The sequence below is a fragment of the Gopherus flavomarginatus genome, chromosome 20 (assembly GCF_025201925.1).
Source record: "Gopherus flavomarginatus isolate rGopFla2 chromosome 20, rGopFla2.mat.asm, whole genome shotgun sequence".
Taxonomy (NCBI): Eukaryota; Metazoa; Chordata; order Testudines; family Testudinidae; genus Gopherus; species Gopherus flavomarginatus.
Genome location: NC_066636.1, coordinates 21272719 through 21290780, shown reverse-complemented (window position 1 = coordinate 21290780; position 18062 = coordinate 21272719). Strand labels below are relative to the sequence as shown.

At 52.3% G+C, this 18062-nt stretch overlaps 1 protein-coding gene across 1 annotated transcript; it reads left to right on the top strand.

Annotated features, from left to right (window-relative positions):
• The first annotated feature begins 3113 nt into the window (after positions 1 to 3113).
• LOC127038279 (ras-related protein Rab-11A-like) lies at positions 3114 to 17528 on the top strand. Its single transcript, XM_050930831.1, has 5 exons — positions 3114 to 3246; positions 12155 to 12350; positions 13093 to 13286; positions 15550 to 15630; positions 15758 to 17528. The coding sequence occupies exons 1-5, from the start codon at positions 3207 to 3209 to the stop codon at positions 15895 to 15897; spliced, it is 651 nt and encodes a 216-aa protein (XP_050786788.1). The 5' UTR covers positions 3114 to 3206; the 3' UTR covers positions 15898 to 17528.
• Positions 17529 to 18062: the final 534 nt, after the last annotated feature.

Below are 18062 nucleotides of genomic sequence, written 5' to 3'. Positions count from 1 at the left end.
CCACCCCCACAGCCCCTGCCACCGGGGCATCTGCCACTGCCCAAATGCTCACCTCCTCAGCCCCCCACCCCCTGGCTCACCTCCTCACCCCCTGCCTCTTCAGCCACCCTCCCTCACCTGCCTACTCACCCCCCGCGGGCCGCACAGTGAGCCCATGTGGGCCGCATGCAGCCCCCGGGCCACATGTTGTGCAGGCCTGGTCTAGGGAAAAGCCCAATCCTGACTAAACCCTCCAACTAAATACCCTCAAAGCAATGCAGAGAGGTGACTCTCACCCTGGCTGGGAGAAGAATTCAGCTGCTTTCTCTTCGCTGTATTAGCTCCCACAGGGCTCTGAGGAGTGGGGCTGATCCTCAGGTGGTTTATATTAGCATCACTTCATTGGTCTCAGCAGAGCTACCCCACAGCTGCTCACTAGGAGACCTGGGTCATCCCAAGGCTTTGTTACAAGTCTGAATGGCAGAGAGAGAGGGACGGGCTGCGAAGTCACACATGGAATCACCTGAGTTTAAAGGGAGGGTAGCAGGGTCAGTCCTATAGGGCTGGCCGGGCCTCAGCACAGCTGTCATCCTGCCTCAGTTTTTCACCTGGTTCCGGACTCCTACCTGCAGACCTCCCCTGACTTTAATCTCTCTTGGCAAAGCTAACAGCAGGCCCTGATAATGCTCAGGACTGGAGGCAGTGACCTGTCACTGGCTTGGTGTGTTGAGCTTTTCTGAACATCTGTTCTTATTGCAGCCAGGCTGTGGGCCCCCCGCACTGCCCTCAGCGGGGACAGTGAGAGTTTAGCCGCACAGAGCATGGCAAGCAGAGGGCCAGGCTGGCATGAAAAGTGGGATAGATGGATGGCCAGGTTGCTACAATGGCGGGGGAAAGCTGAGCAATATTTCCCACCCCGTTTTGCAACATCACTGTAAGTCGGGGCTGAGGGGCAGGGCAGAGCAAATGTCCTTCCTTTTCCATTCGGGAGCTGGGCTGCTAGTGCTTTCCCTTTGCCCCTTGCAGTCCTAGTGCCCAAGTGGCTCCGGTGAGCACTGTGGGTCATGCCCCGTGTCGCTTCCAGACGCTGGCCTGACTCGGAATGGAATGGGGAGGCCCCTCACACAGGGGAGATTCTCTGGGGGCTGTTTTGACCCACTTTAAGCCCCCTTTGCACTTCCAGCGGGGCCTAGCTGAGACGGAGAACCAGAACATCCAGTGCCCCCATCCAAACCACAGAACGCTGCCCCCTCAGAATGCCCCCGGCCATTTCAATGGGAGACAGTCCTGTCCTTCGTGTCCTGCCTGTCCTAAACACCAGAGTTTTGGGTTAGTTCCAATTAGCCCTAAAATTTCAGCACAAAGCTGGTGTCATTAGACAAGGGCCCTGCACCTCTAGGGAGGGGCTGATTGACATGGCTGCTTCCTGGGAGGGGGGTCTGCATGCAGTGAACCATGGTCACCCAGGTGGTTGATGAGTCATCCGCCTTTCTCAGCGAATGGAGCCCCGAGGGCGTCTCACTGTCATCCTTCAGTGTTTGGTCCATGGAAGAGGGTTTATAGGTTGGCTGCTGCTCCCTTCTTTGAGCCTTGGAAGTCCTCGGTTCGAGCCCTGTTAGTGGCCAAGCGGAGCTGGTTACGCTAAGGGATGGGAGACTGTATCTTCTCGCCCATGGGGCTCCTTAGTGTTGGTCTGCTACGGGGAGGGCTGAACTGTCTACTTGGCAGGGCAGGGTCTGGGGGAGAGAGGGAGGCCAGAGGTTGTAGCATGGTTCACTGCATACAGACCCACCTCCCAGGGAGAAGCCATGTCAATCAGCCCCTCCCTAGAGCTGCAGGGACCTTGGCTAATGACACCAGCCTCAGGGGCCACTGATGAGCCATCAACCTGAAAGTCTGGTCAGATTAGCTGCAAGGCTCACTGAGCCGAGAGCTGGGGCCCTGCTTCCCATATTACCCACGGGAGCCGGCTTAGAGCTTGTCGATGCAACTGGCCGGAGCCCTGTGGTTTGATTCAGCCCGGCTTTGTGCTGAAATTTTAGGGCTAATTGGAACAAACCCAAAACTTTGGTGTGTGGGGGAGAGCCACGTGGTGTGTGTGTGTGTGTGTGTGTGTGTGTGTGTGTGTGCGCATAAGCATTAATGCACATGTGTAAACGTGTGCATACATATGTGTGCATGCACACAAGTATGATTGAACATGTATGTGTATGAGTGTGAGCATGTGAGCGTACATGAGTGTGTGCATGCACGAGTGTGCAAGTGTGAGTGTGCATCCACAGAGTGCAACCGAGTACAGTGCACCCACACAACTGTGCAAAGCAAGTGTGTGCATTCACACATGTGTGCAAGTGAGTGAACACGAGCATGAGTGTGCAAGTGAACACACAAATCCAGCATCTTGGCAGAGGGTTAGAATAGATGACCTCTGCGGTCCCTTCTAACCCTATGATTCTATGAATAAATGTGTATGTGCCTGCACGTGAGTGTGCAAGTGAGAGTGGGTATGCACATGTCTGAGCACACGTGTGTGTGTTTGGAGGAGAGGCTCTGAACTGTGCTGCTCCATTACCGCTAGAACAAAGATCCTCCTAGCTCAGGAGCCATGGGCAGTGAAGGGTCTATGACTCACAGACTAGCAGTTCTGATGCCATCCAGCAGAGGCAGTGGTGCACACATAGACGCATGCTAGGCTGATCATTTTATTAACATAGTCACACAAAAGCCCCCTCACCCCATCTCTCCCCCCATGTGACTGCATGTTCAAGACAAAGAGTTAAAGGAATATGACAGGCACTGGGTATGCTTTACAAGTTCTCCCTCAAAGAGGCTGCCAGCTAGGGGATCCCATTCCATTCCACTCCAGCCATCCCTTTCATCTGCCTCCTGACCCTCTCCCATCACACCCAAGAGAGAGAGGAAAAAAGAGACATGACTCCTTTAAAAATATCATGCAAGCCCCACCCCGCATACCTGTGCCAGGTGAGTGCCTTGCCAGCCTGGCCAGTGAGGGACAGCCCTGCTGGCCAGTCAGAGCAGGAGAGGCAGAGAGCAGCAGGCCAATGGGTGTGCAGGGAAGGCTTGGTGAGGCCTGCCCTAGGGGGGTCACTGGCCCAGCCCAGGAAATCCCAGAGTGCTGAGATCAGTCTTGCCCGAGTCTGGAGGCAGGGGGACCAGAGCACAGGTGTGCACGGGGAGGACGCCTCACCTAGGGAGCAGGTGGCAGGATGCGTGGCAAGGACGATGAGTATGATTATCTCTTCAAAGGTAACTTTCCTCCCTTGCAACTGGGCTTTGCTGCTTCCATCCCTGGGAGGCACTTGCCCAGCCTGGGCTGGGAGATGAGTTATTACCAGTCTCAGCTGCTCTGTCATCCACCCAGAGATGGCCCAGAACCAGAGTCCCCTGGCTCACCTCCCCTTGGGGTTTGGATTCCACTGGTCTAACTCTGTCTTCCTCATCCCCCTTCCATGGCCCATGTTTAGATTGCAAGCTCTGCGGGGCAGGGGGTGTTGTTTTGTTCTGTATTCGTACAGCACCTAGCGCTGTGGGATCTTGGGCCAAGATGGGGGCTTCCCGGTGCTACTGCAATGCAAATAATCATCATCCATGATCCCACTTGAAAAAAGCCGCCTGTGCGGGTTGCTCTGAATCCAGAATCAGGGGGAGGGAGGGCATCCCCTTGACTTTATGGCATGTGCTTGGATGCTGGGGGATGGGAAGAGGGCTGGTCACTGAGGCAAGAGTCCTTTACAACCAGGTGCATTGCAGGGGGCCGGTGGGGGGAAGTGATGGACATTGGTGGTGGTGGTTGTCTGTGTGGGAGGCGGGGTAGTGCCTAGCGGCCTGATCAGGGTGTGCTAGGTGCATGTACAAATCTATAATGGAAGGATGCCTTGGCCTAGAGAGCGTCCCAGTCCTGGCAGATAGGAGGGAGTGTGTGTGTGTGTGTGTGAGAGTGAGGGAGTGACAGGGCTGAGGGAACATCAGTGTGGGGATGCCCCAGCTGGGCTGTGATGAGGAGAAAACCCCTTGTTAGCCTAGTCAGCTCAATATAGCCTCACAGTTCTGCCCGGATAAACCTCCTCCTCCACCACGCAGCCTTGGTGTCTGAGCAGTGCCCATCCCCTTGGTATCTGCCTGCCCTGGCACCTCCCAGACCGGGCAGGTTTCAGCAGCCTGTTCTGAGCTGACCTGGTGCACAAAGCACAGAGGTGATGCTGGTTTCTTTGAGTGAGTAATATTGAAACAAGTGATGTCACTACCTCTGCTGCAATTAGGGGAGGGGCTTGTGGCTGGAGCACAGGGCTGTGAGTCAGGATTACTCCCAGTCCCAGCTCTAGTCACTGAGTGACTTGGGTAAGTCCCAGCTATGCTCTGTGCCTCAGTTTCCCTTTGTGTGCAATGGGAATAATGCAGCCCTCCTGTGGGGGGATGCAAAGGTTAATGCGCTAATGTTTGCAAAGTGCTTTGAGACCCTTGGATACCAGGCACTAGCTGCTGCTGTTAGTTGTGTGTGTGTTTCTGACCTTCAACACTCATCTATCTTTAAGCCCCAGCAAAGGCTATGGGGACTTAAAATGCTTTGAACATAGATTTTCAACATATTATCATGATATTGCATGTGTGCCACTGTCCTTTGCTGAATGGAACCAGCACTGCTCCACTGTGTGTCATGGGCCATTTACTGCTGCCAGTTGATGGGGATTCTCCTGTCGCTCAGGTGGCAGGCTCTTGTGCTAGAGGACCTGGGTTCTATCTCCATTGTTGCCATGACATTCCAAGTGCCTGCCATGGGGCCATTTAGCAACCATCTAGCGGTAGCCAGCCACAGGTGAATTAGGACACAGAAAGGGTCTGGAAGCAAGGAGGGGCTGGACTGGCAAGATATCTACTGATGAATCAAGCCCAATATGCATGAAGTCATCATGCTCCGCTCCTGATGAGTCACTTCCCTTTCCAAGCACTTCTCTGAAAGGCCATAAACGACCGCTTGTGCCTTTCAGGTGGTTTCCTATGAAACCAGCAGCTCCTTGCACAGCTCCCTCCCGGACACACCTGTCTCTTGTGCAGAGCTCTTTTGGGCAATGGGGAAGCTGACCTAAAGGTGAGGGATGGGATCTGGTCCTGAATCTCCATTGCCCCGCACCTCCACATGGAGTCACTTTACATTGAAGCAGAATGCGACCTTTGGGCATGGTAGCATTTCGCACTAGTGTAAATGATAAGGGAGCGGGTGGCAGAGAATCGGTGCTTTGATGAAGAGAGCTTCCTTCCCAGCTTGTTTTCACTTAATTCAAGTATTTCATGGCTTCCATGCACCCTGACTGGGGCAGATCAGGCATTGAAAACCCTGGGGTATTTGTAGTACCGGAAACATACAAATCCAGTGGAACTCAAATGTCACCCCACACGCAGATGAAAGAGTTGAGGGTGCCCCCCTTCTGTAGCTGCCAGCCAATTGAAGGTAAAGGGGATTTGAGGGGCGTTCTTGGTCAGTGGGAGGCGGCAGCATGTGATCGCTTCACAGGTAAGAAATCGACTTGAGCTAAATTGCTATAAACCAAGGTTTTCACTAGCTGACTTTAAAACAGCCCCACCATTAATTAAGCCTGGGTGTGGACAAGGTGTATGGCCTGATTCTCCTTTACACCCCTCTGGCAACAGGTGCTAAGGTACATAACTGGCCCCATCCCCATAATACCCTCCAGGTTTCTAAAACTGTTTCTTAAGAGAGCTGTTCACGCAAATGATGCAGCTAGCATGCTAGCCATGTGCACACAGACTGACTTCCAGGTGCCTCTTCCTAACTCTTCCCTTCTGCAGCCTGTGCTCCTCCCTCCAAGTTCCGTGCAGGTTACTACATAGTCAGGAAACATCAGGTCTAAATCAGAGCTCGGTTACCTCCATGATGATCGAGAATAAATCCATTGCAATCAGTGGAGTTGCAACCCTTTAAAATCAGTGCCTGAGAGATCAGAATTGGGCCCATTCTCCCCAAATTATGGCTGTTTTTCATTGAGGAAATTAATAGGCAGCAGGTTTAATACAAACACGAGGAAATCCTTTTTCACACAACGCACAATTAACCTGTGGAACTTGTTGCCATGGGACATTGTAATGCCCAAAAGCATAACTGAGTTCAAAAAAGAACTGATAAGTTAATAAGATATTAGCCAAGAGAATCAGGGACACAATTCCATGCTCCAGTCACTCTAATCCTCTGACGGCCAGAAACTGAGAGGGGAAGATGGGGTGGATCTCTCCAAAATTGCCCTGTTCTGTACACTCCCTCTGAAGCTCTGGTTCTGGCCACTGTTTGACCCAGGGTACTGGACTAGAGGGACCATTCGTCTGACCCAGTATGGCCATTCTTATATTGCTCTGGCCATGCAAAGGGGCTGTGAATTCGGTCTTTCTTCAAACCCTTCTCAGTCTCCGCTTCTTCCCTGGCGCTCCTGTGAGCTCAAGGCTGTATCCATTGTTCTCTCCAATGGACTCCCAAGGATATCCACGATCCCTGCTACTGAGGCTTTGAAGGACGTGCTATTCAGTGCGAAAGGCACTGCCGAGAGAAGGTTAAGGCAGGGTGAATTCTGTGCTGGTTTGCAAGGTGGCAGCAGAATGGAAGTTATTTAAATCTGATTGCACAGATGTTAAGGCCAGAAGGGACTATTCCGGTCTCCTGCAAAGCACCAGCCAGAGCATTTTTATCCCTTTCTATAAATAATCAAATGGGACTTGAACCTATAACCGCTTATTTTCAAGGCTACGAAGCCTTCCTTAGAGCACATGCCTTTTTCATGTGTAGCCTGCTTTGCAGTGCATTCACTTCCTCATGTGCTCTGTGTGTTGGATGGAATCAGAACTGCTCTGCTGTAGGTCATAGACCCTATACTGCTAACACTGAGTGGTGACTCTCCTTTAACTCAGACGGCAGGACCTTGATTTAGGTGTCAGGGGATCTGAGTATATTTCCACAGTTGCTCTGACATTCCAAACAGCCATGTGAACAGCTTGGGGCTTACCATCGTTCCTAGGTGACTTACAGGCTATTTTTGATTCCTTCTGGACTCCCAAGCTTGTCATATGAATAACAGGACTTGCTACGTATGAACTCACAGTACTGACATCAGCCTTTCTGATTTCACACGACTTTGCAAATATTAATTAAACCCATGCTGTGACTGGGGGTCAGAGTTATCGTCCCTGGTTCACTAATGGGGAAATAGAGGCACAGAGGCCAGGATCTTGCAACCATGTGGGTGTCAGTGCTGGGATTACAGCTCTGAGTTCCTGGCTCCCAGCCCACTGCTCACACCTCAGCTCTGAGGACAGTGAGGTAATGTGCTCCAGAGCTCTTCCCTTGCAGCCATACTCTGTTAAATCACACTCACGTGCCCCTTTCAGTCTCTATCCCCTATATCCTGCCTTCTTGCCTGTCTCCTCTGCTACTGCAGGCAAGCGGCAGAGAGACCACAGGCCTGCTGGATTCTCTTCCCAGCTTTGCCACTGACTTGCTGCATGACCTTGGGCAAATTGCATTACTGCTTCACTTTCCCCATCTGGGAAACAGGTCCAACTCCCCAGGGGTGTTGTGTCTCATGCCATCAGTTCAGGCTTTCAAGCGGGCAGAGGGGAAAGGCGTGGGCATTACTTCCTTTGGCAGAATCACCTGTTACACTAGCAGTACCAGCAACGGGAGGACGCCCTGCGGTTAAGCAAAGGGAAGTGATACATTCCTGTGCTGATTGGCAAATCCCAGAGAGGCCTGCTAGGGCTCACTGAATCCGGTTTATTCCTGTAGTGTCTTCATTTCTGGAGTGACTGTGTGCGCTCTTCTGAAGTGTGCGTGTTGGCTTCATCACTTCCTGGATACAGCTCATTGGAAAATTTTCCTCTAATCCGTTTTTCCCTTGGAAAATGCAGTTTCAACAAAACCAGAAAGTTTTGGCAAAATCCGATCAACTTGGACAATTATGCTTAAAAAGGCATGTTAAAAATGTCTAAATGTCCCACTATCAGCATGACAAGTTTTGGATTTATAGTTTCAAAAGCACTTTTCATTTTGAAATGTGCTTTTGTACGTTTTTAGTGCCAAGGGGGACAATCAAATTAAAATATTTCACGGTTAGCGTGATGAAATTGACCCGAAACAAAATTGTGTTTGGAATTTTGTTTTGCCAGAAACATGTCCAACATTTTCTTTCTTCTCAATCAGGAAGGATATTTCTCCCTCCCTTCTCGATACCCCCCAGCCCTGGCAAAAAAAAGTCTTGAATTTTTTTGCAGGATGGCAAATCTGTTTTCTGGGCAGCTCTGTTCCAAGCCATGGAAAGGCCTTCTGAATTCCAGGCCATACAGGCCGTGTGAAATATTCAGATGACTCCTTATTCTCCTTAAGGGAGCCAGCCTGGCCTAGTAGATCAAGCACTGGACTGGGATTCAGAAGACCATGGGTTATATTCCCAATTCCACCACTGACCTCCTGGGTGACCACAGGCAGGTCACAGCCCCCTCTGTGCCTCAGTTTCCCCATCTGTACAATGGGGACAGTGATACTGCCCTCCTTTTCTTGTTGAATGAGAGCTAGGTGGTGATATCTAGAGGTCTGATTATTGCTTTGAGGTCCCTTTATGCTGCCAGTGATGTAAATGGCCCCCACGGTGAGTAAGCAATGCCAGAGCTGTGCAAAGGGGCCTTAACGTGAATAAGAATCACGCCCCTGTGTCTGTATTTTTGCTGCCTGATCCTGTCATACCAGGTACAATTCCCACTCCTGATATGCCAAAAAACCAGCCACCCCTCTGGCCTCCATCTAACACCAGGTGACTTTTGATTCTGGATTTCCAAAGTCCAGCCCCTCTCGGTTACGTCCTACCTTTAAAAAACTATTGCAATCATTAATGACGTTTCCAAGCCTTCCAAACAACCTTGCTAATAACAGCGACTTATTTCACACTACAGTAGGTTTCATAGATTGCTGCCGTTCACTTGCGGTCAAGCGATTCCCCACACCCTGGCCCCGTGTTACTCGGTTATCTGGGGCTTATTTAAAAAGAGATTTTAGTCAGAAAAAGTAATTTTTTTGAAATGTTCTTGCTGTTCCCTGTGGTTTAGAGTCTGGTCTTCTGACTCGGCAAACAAGCAGTCACCTACCTTGTCACTTCCAGGGTAAAAGGGAGCCTGACATGGTTTTTCTTGGGAACATAGTAACCTATAGTGGATTAGACCAGTGAGGAAGGATGGTGTGGTGGTTAGGGCATTAGCCTGGGACTTGGAAGACCAGCATTCAATTCCCTACTTTGCCACAGTTGTGTGACCCTGGGCACGTCACTTGTTCTCGCTCTGTGCCTCGGTTTCCCCATCTATATAATGGGGATAATAGCACTGCCCTGCCTCACAAGGGGGTTTAAGGAGAAATACATTAGAGATTGTGAGGTGCTCAGAGAACGGAAGCCAGATAATCATCTCTGAGACCAGAGATGGTCCTGTGACCAGTATCAGAGAGAAATGCAAGAATTTTTGCCATGACTGTAATCTGCTTCTGGTGATATCACCCCACACACACACCATCCATTAGCTAGAACTTGATTCACAGCTCTCAGATTTCTGCCCTTTCCAAAGTTTTCAATCTTCTAACTCTGGTTCTTCGTGTCTAACCCTCTGCATAAATGTTGAATCCTTGTTTAACCCTGCTCGGAGCTCACAGAACTCTTGTAGGGGTGTGTGGAGAAAAGTATTTTCCTTTCATCGGTTTGGAATTCACCCCCTTAGGGTTTAATTGAACACACACACACACACACGCCCCTTTGTCTCCGAGCATTGGTTTATGGGGGAGACGGAGCAGTTTTGTGTCTCCGCTCCCTGGGTTTGCAGAGCCAGTGGTTGGGGAAAAATCATTCTCTGCTGAGTCATAAACGGAGCAAACTTGATATGGAAACCACAGAGAGAGAACCCCTGACATTACTTTTTGTTTAACTGAGGCACTTTAATGCATGGGTTCTCCCGGAACAGGACTAAGCTAGGACTGGTAGGAAATGTTTTTTCTTACCCACCCTCTGGACATTCAGCACTAAGCACGCAGGCCTCTCTGCTAATCGAGTTGAAGGAGCATCTCCATTAGCTGGTGGCAGTAGTAGGCCACTATTCTCTGTGGCAAGAGAGGCCTTTGTCTTCAAGAGGCAGTGTTGCCTAGTGGTTAGAACACAACGAGGACTCAGGGGACCTTGGTTCTAGTCCAGGCTCTGACCCTGGGAAAGCCCCTGTTCTACTGTGTGCTTCAGTTTCCCCATCTGTCTTGTCTGTCTGGATTGTAAGCTCTTAGGCAGGGACTGTATATGCTATTGAAAGCAGCAGTTTCTGATGCTTGTCTGGAAAGAACTGAGACCCAGCAAACTCATTCCACCAGAGCTCCAGATGGTAGCTGCTCCAGATCAGAATGTTGGAGTTACCCATCAGGGTGAAGTGACAGTACACGGCCAGTTGCAATAAGGCCCTTTCACACTGATCTGTGGTATAAATCAGAACCTGCCCCAGGGAGATGAGGTGACTCGCCCATGGTCACAAAGGGAGTCAGTGGCAGAGGTGGGAATGGAACCCACGTCTTCCAAATCCCAGCCTCTTAGCCACAAGACCCTCCTTCTTCTTGCTGCTTATAGTTCTCCATCAAATTCCATCCACACCAAACCCTGGCTCAAAATTTGCATCAGGTGCCAGCTTCTTGCTTTGGGTGTGTCTTACTGCGGGAAGAGGAGGAGGCAGAAGATTGAAACCTTTACAATCTCTCCAGCTCTGGCAAGAATTTTTGTGAGACTTGTTTAAAGCCTATTGAGTGTCTGTGGTGTTATTTAAACGGCCATAAGTTGTTTGGTTCCAACGTTCGAGAACGGCAACTGCTTCTCCCCCACGCCTGCTCTGGGATCACATTTCACAGAATCCTAGAACCAGAGGGTCAGAAGATACCACCAGGGATCATCTAGTCCAGTGTTCCTCAACCTTTCCGATACCAGGGACCGGCTTGCTACCTTTCTAAGCCGTGTCAGGGCAACCTCAGGGACTGGCACCGGTCCATGGACTGCTCTTTGAGAAACCTGGACAGTCTGACCCCCGGCAAGGTGCAGGATTTGCTGTCTAAAAAATGGAATGGTCTAATGTGGCTCTTACAAAACTAATGCCCAAAGCAGGCTTGGCTGATCGAGTCAAAGGAGTCGGAGCCTGTTCAGGGTTATTTGAGATTATTCTGGGGTGGGCTGGATTCAGGTGCCCCTTTAAGAGTGTATCGGAAGGGCCCCTTTAAGAGTCAGCCTTGCCATACCACAGGGGTTCTCAAACTGGGGGTCAGGACCCCTCGGAGTTGTGAGGTTATTATATGGGGGGTCGTGAGCTGTCAGCCTGCACCCCAAACCCTGCTTTGCATCCAGCATTTATAATGGTGTTAAATATATAAAAAGGTGTTTTTAATTTATAAGGGGGGTCACACTCAGAGGCTTGCTATATGAAAGGGGTCACCAGTACAAAAGTTTGAGAACCACTGGCTTACCAAGTCCCTTCTGCTGCTTCCACTAAACGATCCCTTGTCCTCATCCCTTACAACCCAACTGCTGAAACTGTCACCTCTCCCCTTGATCCTGGCCGCACGCTCCCTGACAGCAGCAGCAAACGGGAACACGTTAGGGTAAGAGCGAGGGTCTGACTGTGGACTGCTCCTTGACAAGGTGCACAGGGGGCCGTGGTTTTACACCACTGGGCTGCTCTGGGGGCCAAAACCCAGCATGAGTCAGAGCAGGCCCTGCTGACTTCAATGGTGCTGGGCCAGGAAACGGAGAACTCTTGGTGCTAATCCGGCTTTCGTGCTGACGTGAGCCCTGGCTGCAGCAGGATAGCCACGTGGCTGGAGCCCCTAGTGTAGACAGGCAAAGCTGCTGCTCACTTCTGTTTGCACTGGTGCAAAACCTACAGGAAGGGTTTGCACTGGTGTAGCTGCTTAGGGCCAATGCCAGGATAGACTAGGCCATGAGTGTGTGCTCCAAATTTCTGCTCTGTGCCTCGGTTTTCCCGGCTGCAGAATGGGGACAATACTTGCTCTGCATCAGCCGATGCCAGGTGAGAGTTGAAGGTTGCAAGCACCTTTGTGCTGTTGGCCACCATTAGCCTTGCGCTTTGTACCTCTCAGTGGTGCTGATCGGGGACTCCGGCGTAGGGAAGAGCAACCTCCTCTCGCGCTTCACCCGCAATGAGTTCAACCTGGAGAGCAAGAGCACCATCGGGGTGGAGTTCGCCACCCGGAGCATTCAGGTGGACAACAAGACCGTGAAGGCTCAGATCTGGGACACGGCGGGCCAAGAGCGTTACCGCGCCATCACCTCAGCGTGAGTAGTAGCATTTCACCCTAAAGCCTGGCTTGTACGGGCAGTATATCTCTTCAGAATGCAGCCACTTCTGGGGTGGAACACGGCAGCTGCCTAGCAGCACACAGTAACATAGAAACAGGCTGGACCGGAGCAAAGGTTTGTAAAGTCCAGGATGCTGTCTCGGAGAACAGCCAGCACCTGCCGCTTCTTGGGCCACAGCTCCCTACTCCCCTTGGCTCTCCGTGCTGAAAAGACACTCCCTCCCTTTCAATACAGCTGCTTGTGTCTCCTCTGCAGTTCCCTCCACAACTGAGCCACTTGCTGGCATTTTATAATCACTTGCTCCCTTCCCTGGCAGCTGTGTGTGATAACTGGGCTGGCTGGCCCTTAAAGGGGCAAAGCAACCTGTTACAAGGCCCCAGTGATATCTGGTGGCAGTGAGTTACACAGGCTAATTGTGCACTGAGGCCCAGTTTGGTATGTCACCTTGAGCACAGCTGGTAATAGAACCCAGGAGTCCCCAGTCCCCCTGAGCTCTATCCACTAGACACTACTCCCCTCCCCAGAGCTGAGAATAGAACCCAGGAGTCCTGACTCCCAGTCTCCCCCTGTTCTCACAGCACAGCTACTCCCCATATGAAGCTGGAACGAGCCCCTGTCTGTGCTGCTCTGAGCTGGATTCAGCTTGTCCTGCTCCACTCCGGCACCCTGTGCCTCCTGCCTAGCCCGTGACAACACCACTGCTCTTTCTTCCACCCAGCTATTATCGGGGGGCAGTGGGGGCCCTCCTGGTCTACGACATCGCCAAGTACCTGACCTATGAGAACGCCGAGCGCTGGCTGAAAGAGCTGCAGGACCACGCCGACGCCAACATCGTCATCATGCTGGTGGGCAACAAGAGCGACCTGCGGCATCTCCGTGCAGTGCCCACCGACGAGGCCAAGAGCTTTGCAGGTACGAGCCCGGCTCTCCCCGCTCCGGAAGCTGCCCCGGGGCTGCAGGGAGAACAGCGCCAGAATTTCGTCCTATTTCTCTTTGCTTTACCCACTGGATTGAACCCAGAGCAGGGGCCACTTGGGAGACAGGGCTGGCACCCCGGGAGGGGACAGGGCTGAGGTTCAGTGGGGCCAGGCTAAATGATGAGGGTGATACTAGGGGTAGCAGCTGGCTGGTGTGAGCGGGGATCCTGCCCCAGTTTGTGTTGCCTCTTCAATTGTCAAATGTTGGAGGAGCATGAGTGAGCCAGCGCACTGCCCTCTTCTGGGTGGCCTTGGCACTATATAACCGTGTGTCATAGGCCCTCGCCAGTGGTGGACATTCTTCTTCCGCTCAGTTGGGGCCTGGGCATGGGGGGGCCCCCAGTTCCATTCCCACTGCTGCCCAGCAGCACTGAGAGGGCCCAGGGTCATGATAGGAAGCGCAGCCTCTCTGGGGTGTGGCTTTTCATGCTATATTTCACCCTGAAGACTTTCCCAAACCCCAGCCTCTGGACCTGCCTGGACAGCCCTGCTCCTCGGCGTGAGTGCGGGTGGGGAGGCAGTTGTGTGGAGGGGGCCGACAGCACAGACGAGGGGTCAGGGCTGCTCTAATGCAAATGGAGGGGAGTTAGCAGAGGACATCAGAAGAGGGGCATGGAGGGAGGGATGGGGATTGATCATCCCACTTCCCCATGTAAATCAGCAGCGGGCACCTCCTCATTCACCTGAGAATGTGCCCAGCATTGTGGATGCAGATGGATGGATGGAGTGTCCCTGTCCAGTGACTGGGCATCTGGAGGGGGGCTTTGGACAGCCACAGTTGGGGGGGCAGGGTCCAGGGCAGAGGCAGAGCTAGATATTACAGGGGCCATTCACCTCTTGGCCTGAACTGGAGGCCGGGGTGGGGCTGGGTAGGGGAATACCCCAACTTGGGAACCCACGGGACGGTCCCATCTCCAGCCCTACCTGGCCAATAAGCAATGGGATCTGCTGGGCTGCTGGTTGCACCAGTTCCTCTAAGAGGGGCCAGTTAAAGGATCAGCTGGAATTTCTCCCAGGGTTGGGTGGATGAGGTCTGTTGAGACCGGGGGGGTGGGGGGGGATCAAGCAGACAGGCATAAAATCATAGAATATCAGGGTTGGAAGGGACCTCAGGAGGTATCTAGTCCAACCCCCTGCTCAAAGCAGGACCAACCTCAACTAAATCATCCCAGCCAGAGCTTTGTCAAGCCTGACCTTAAAAACCTCTAAGGAAGGAGATTTCATCACTTCCCTAGGTAACCCATCCCAGTGCTTCACCACCCTCCTAATGAAATAGTGTTTCCTAATATCCAACCTAGACCTCCCTCACTGCAACTTGAGACCATTGCTCCTTGTTCTGTCATCGGGTACCACTGAGAACAGTCTAGATCCATCCTCTTTGGAACCCCCCTTCAGGTAGTTGAAAGCAGCTATCAAATCCCCCCTCATTCTTCTCTTCTGCAGACTAAACAATCCCAGTTCCCTCAGCCTCTCTTCATAAGTCATGTGCTCCAGCCCCCTTATCATTTTTGTTGCCCTCCGCTGGACTCTCCAATTTTTCCACATCCTTCTTGTAGTGTGGGGCCCAAAACTGGACACAGTATCCAGATGAGGCCTCACCAATGTTGAATAGAGGGGAATGATCACGTCCCTCGATCTGCTGGCAATGCCCCTACTTATACAGCCCAAAATGCCATTAGCCTTCTTTTCAACAAGGGCGCACTGTCGACTCATATCCAGCTTCTTGTCCACTGTAACCGCGAGGTCCTTTTCTGCAGAACTGCTTCCAAGCCACTCAGTCCCTAGCCTGTAGCAGTGCCTGGGATTCTTCCATCCTAAGTGCAGGACTCTGCTCTTGTTCTTATTGAACCTCATCAGACTGGATCACAGGTCTGTCTGTCTGCCCCCCACCCCTTCTGCCCCGTGGAGGAGGTGACTGGTTATACCCACTGCTAGGATGCTTTGGCTCATGCTATTGGCTTAGGAGGTCCCCGGTTTGGTCCCCGGCAGGGTGGCTTGTTACGCTAGCAGCCAGTTACTGCAGTGCAGGGTTTGGGGAGGGAGCTGGGGCAAGGGCAATGAGAGTAGGCCTGAAGGGATCTGGACCTGGGCCGAGTTAAAGGCAGCTGTATCGGGCCACGTAACGAGAACTGCCAGTGGCCTGGGAGCCCTGCAGGGTGCGTCTGTCTGTCTTAACCCTCCGCTTTCTCTCCCTGCAGAGAAGAACGGCCTGTCCTTCATCGAGACGTCTGCCCTGGACTCCACCAACGTGGAGACAGCCTTCCACAGCATCCTGGCAGGTACGGGCCCCACAGCCGCCTCACTCCCGTGGGGTAGGGACCGCGGCCTCTATCATGGGGGGAGGGTGGGAAGGGATGCACATGAACCCCCATCACCGCCTGCATTTGCTCTTTCTCCCACCTGCAGAAATCTACCGCATCGTGTCGCAGAGGCAGATGACTGGGCAGCAGGAGCCAGAGTTTGGGTCCAGCACGGCCATTGACCCTATCAAAGTCCTGCCCACTCACCAGGAGAGGAAACAGGCTCCCTGCTGCCAGAACATATGATCCTGACTGGAGGCACTAGAGGCAGACGGACCCCTGTCGTCGTCCCCCACCAGGGCTGCTTCCCTGTGTTTGTGGGGCAGTGTCAGAGCATGTCTTCTATAAGCTCCTGTCATTTCCCTGTCTCTTGTTCCCTCCTGCAACTCATGGACTGCTGTATTTAATGTAACTCCTCTATAAACATAACTGGGCCACAGCCGTTTCCTTGGGGAGACGGGTGTTCTCGATCTGAGATCATCATTTCCTCTGGTATCATGTCCCTCTCTTCCCACACGCTATCGGACGTATGTTTATATAGGGCCTACTCTAATGGGAGGAGACATATTGTGGGTATCTCCTCTTTGGCCCTGCCTCTCCTTTTTAAAAAAACAAACAAACAGAACCAAAACCAAAAAAACTCTTTCAGATCCCTGATCACCTAGGGCGTGTGTGTGTGGTTCACCCAAGACTCAAAGGGGCCTGGCGGCCCAACCCTGCAGGTGTGGCTGCTAGGTAGGCTCACTAGACCAGTCTGATTAGGACACGGGAGAGTCTATTGTGGATCACCAAGCCGTTCTGTCTGCAGTGAGGTGGCTGGACGCAGAGTGCAGTTACACCCATCTTAATCCAGAGTGACTCTGCTGAAAGCCAGGGGCTGAGCCTCACTGATCTCAGGAGACATTGAGAGCCAAGCCCAGATTGGCTGATGATTTTCTGGTCCTTCCTGAGTCTGGCTAGATTTGAGTTCTGGCAGCGTTCACTCTGGATTTACTCTAGTATCAATGGGGTCGGAATCCCTGGCCTTTTGTCGCTTCCCAGAGAGGAGGCGCAGGCTGAGCACTGACGGGGTGAGTGACTAGTGGTTTGCGATGCCTCCGTTTCGGGCACCCACGTCTGACCATTTTGGTCCCTAGAGCGGGATTTCCAGAGGGGCTGATCATTGACTCCCATTGGCTTCACCCAGCACGGTGGGTGCTCAGTGTCTCCGTCACATCCCCGAGAGCTGAGGGTGCCCCCCAGAGGCAGGGCTGTTTCCTGCAAGGAGTGGAGAGCCAGAGCTGCTATTTGCTGTCAAAGAAAGAACTGATGCTCTTTCTGCCCCAGCTGGGTAGCTGCAGGCTTGGGATCTTCAACTGGTGCCACTTCATTGCCGCAACCAAAGTTTTGCTCTCTTCAGCACTGATCCTACTAAAATTGCCCAGTGCGGTCTCGCCCACCTGGAGATTAGCCCCTGCTCAGCCTTTGGTGTAGCCACAGCTATATTCAGCCGCATGTATAGACAAGGGCAAGCCAGGGGCTGCTGGTTAGTGTAAGCAGTGATAACTCCTGCATGCCCTTGTCTGAATCCAGTCCTGGAAGCTCATTCCTGGTTGAGCCAAGAATGCAGAAGGTCCGGGCAAGCTTCCCCAGTGCTCTGTCCTGGAGAGACCTGGGCTGAGAAGGGAGTTTGGGCTGTTGAGTCTGTATGGTCATTAGCCTGTCTGCTGGGGCCACAACCAATGATGAGCAGGAAGGGGGGGGTAACTGGTGGTGGCTTATTCCCCCTCCTTTGTTTGCTGTGGTTGGATTGGGTGCAGCGCTGAGCTTGCCCCCCCCCCCCAAACTGTGTAAATATCATGGAGCCTTTTAACATCTGCTCTTGACTGCGGCTTGGTTTTTGTTGAAGGTGTGTTTTTTAAAAAAATGTTTAAATAAAATATCGAACGTCTTTCCGTGTTGCCTCTCTCTCTCTGTCACGGGGCGTGGGACTTCAGCCTGCACCGCCGGGCTCCTCAGTGGGGTCAGAACCCTGGGACCTTCTGCATTTAAAAGCATGAGCCCCCTCCTACTCAAGGGGATAACTCCTAAGTGGCAGCGGTAGTAGACTGTTATCCTCCAGGGGTCAATGGCGCGGGAGGAGGAGTTGAGGTTCCTATTTAAAAGGGTGGTGAAGGATGCCAGATTGCAAACTGGGGATTGGCATACAGGCAACACCTTGCAAGCAACCCCCTTTCCCCCTCCCTGCCCCCAGGAGCAAAGCATGTTGTCCTGGAGAGACCCCGGCTAGGGGCAAGAGGGGGACTTCATAGGATTGATCCCGGGCATTTACAAATCATGGGCCTGGCCTCAAAAATATTGTGAGATCCATTTACAAAAGAATCTTATTGGGATGCTCTGTCTTTTGCCTGCTGGTCTCCGAGCCTTTAGCT

Coding starts and splice junctions, on each gene's coding strand:
- LOC127038279 (XM_050930831.1), top strand. CDS start 3,207: ATGCGTGGCAAGGACGATGAGTATGATTATCTCTTCAAAG. Junction 12,351..13,092: donor TACCGCGCCATCACCTCAGC/GTGAGTAGTAGC, acceptor TCTTCCACCCAG/CTATTATCGGGGGGCAGTGG. Junction 13,287..15,549: donor CGAGGCCAAGAGCTTTGCAG/GTACGAGCCCGG, acceptor CTCTCCCTGCAG/AGAAGAACGGCCTGTCCTTC.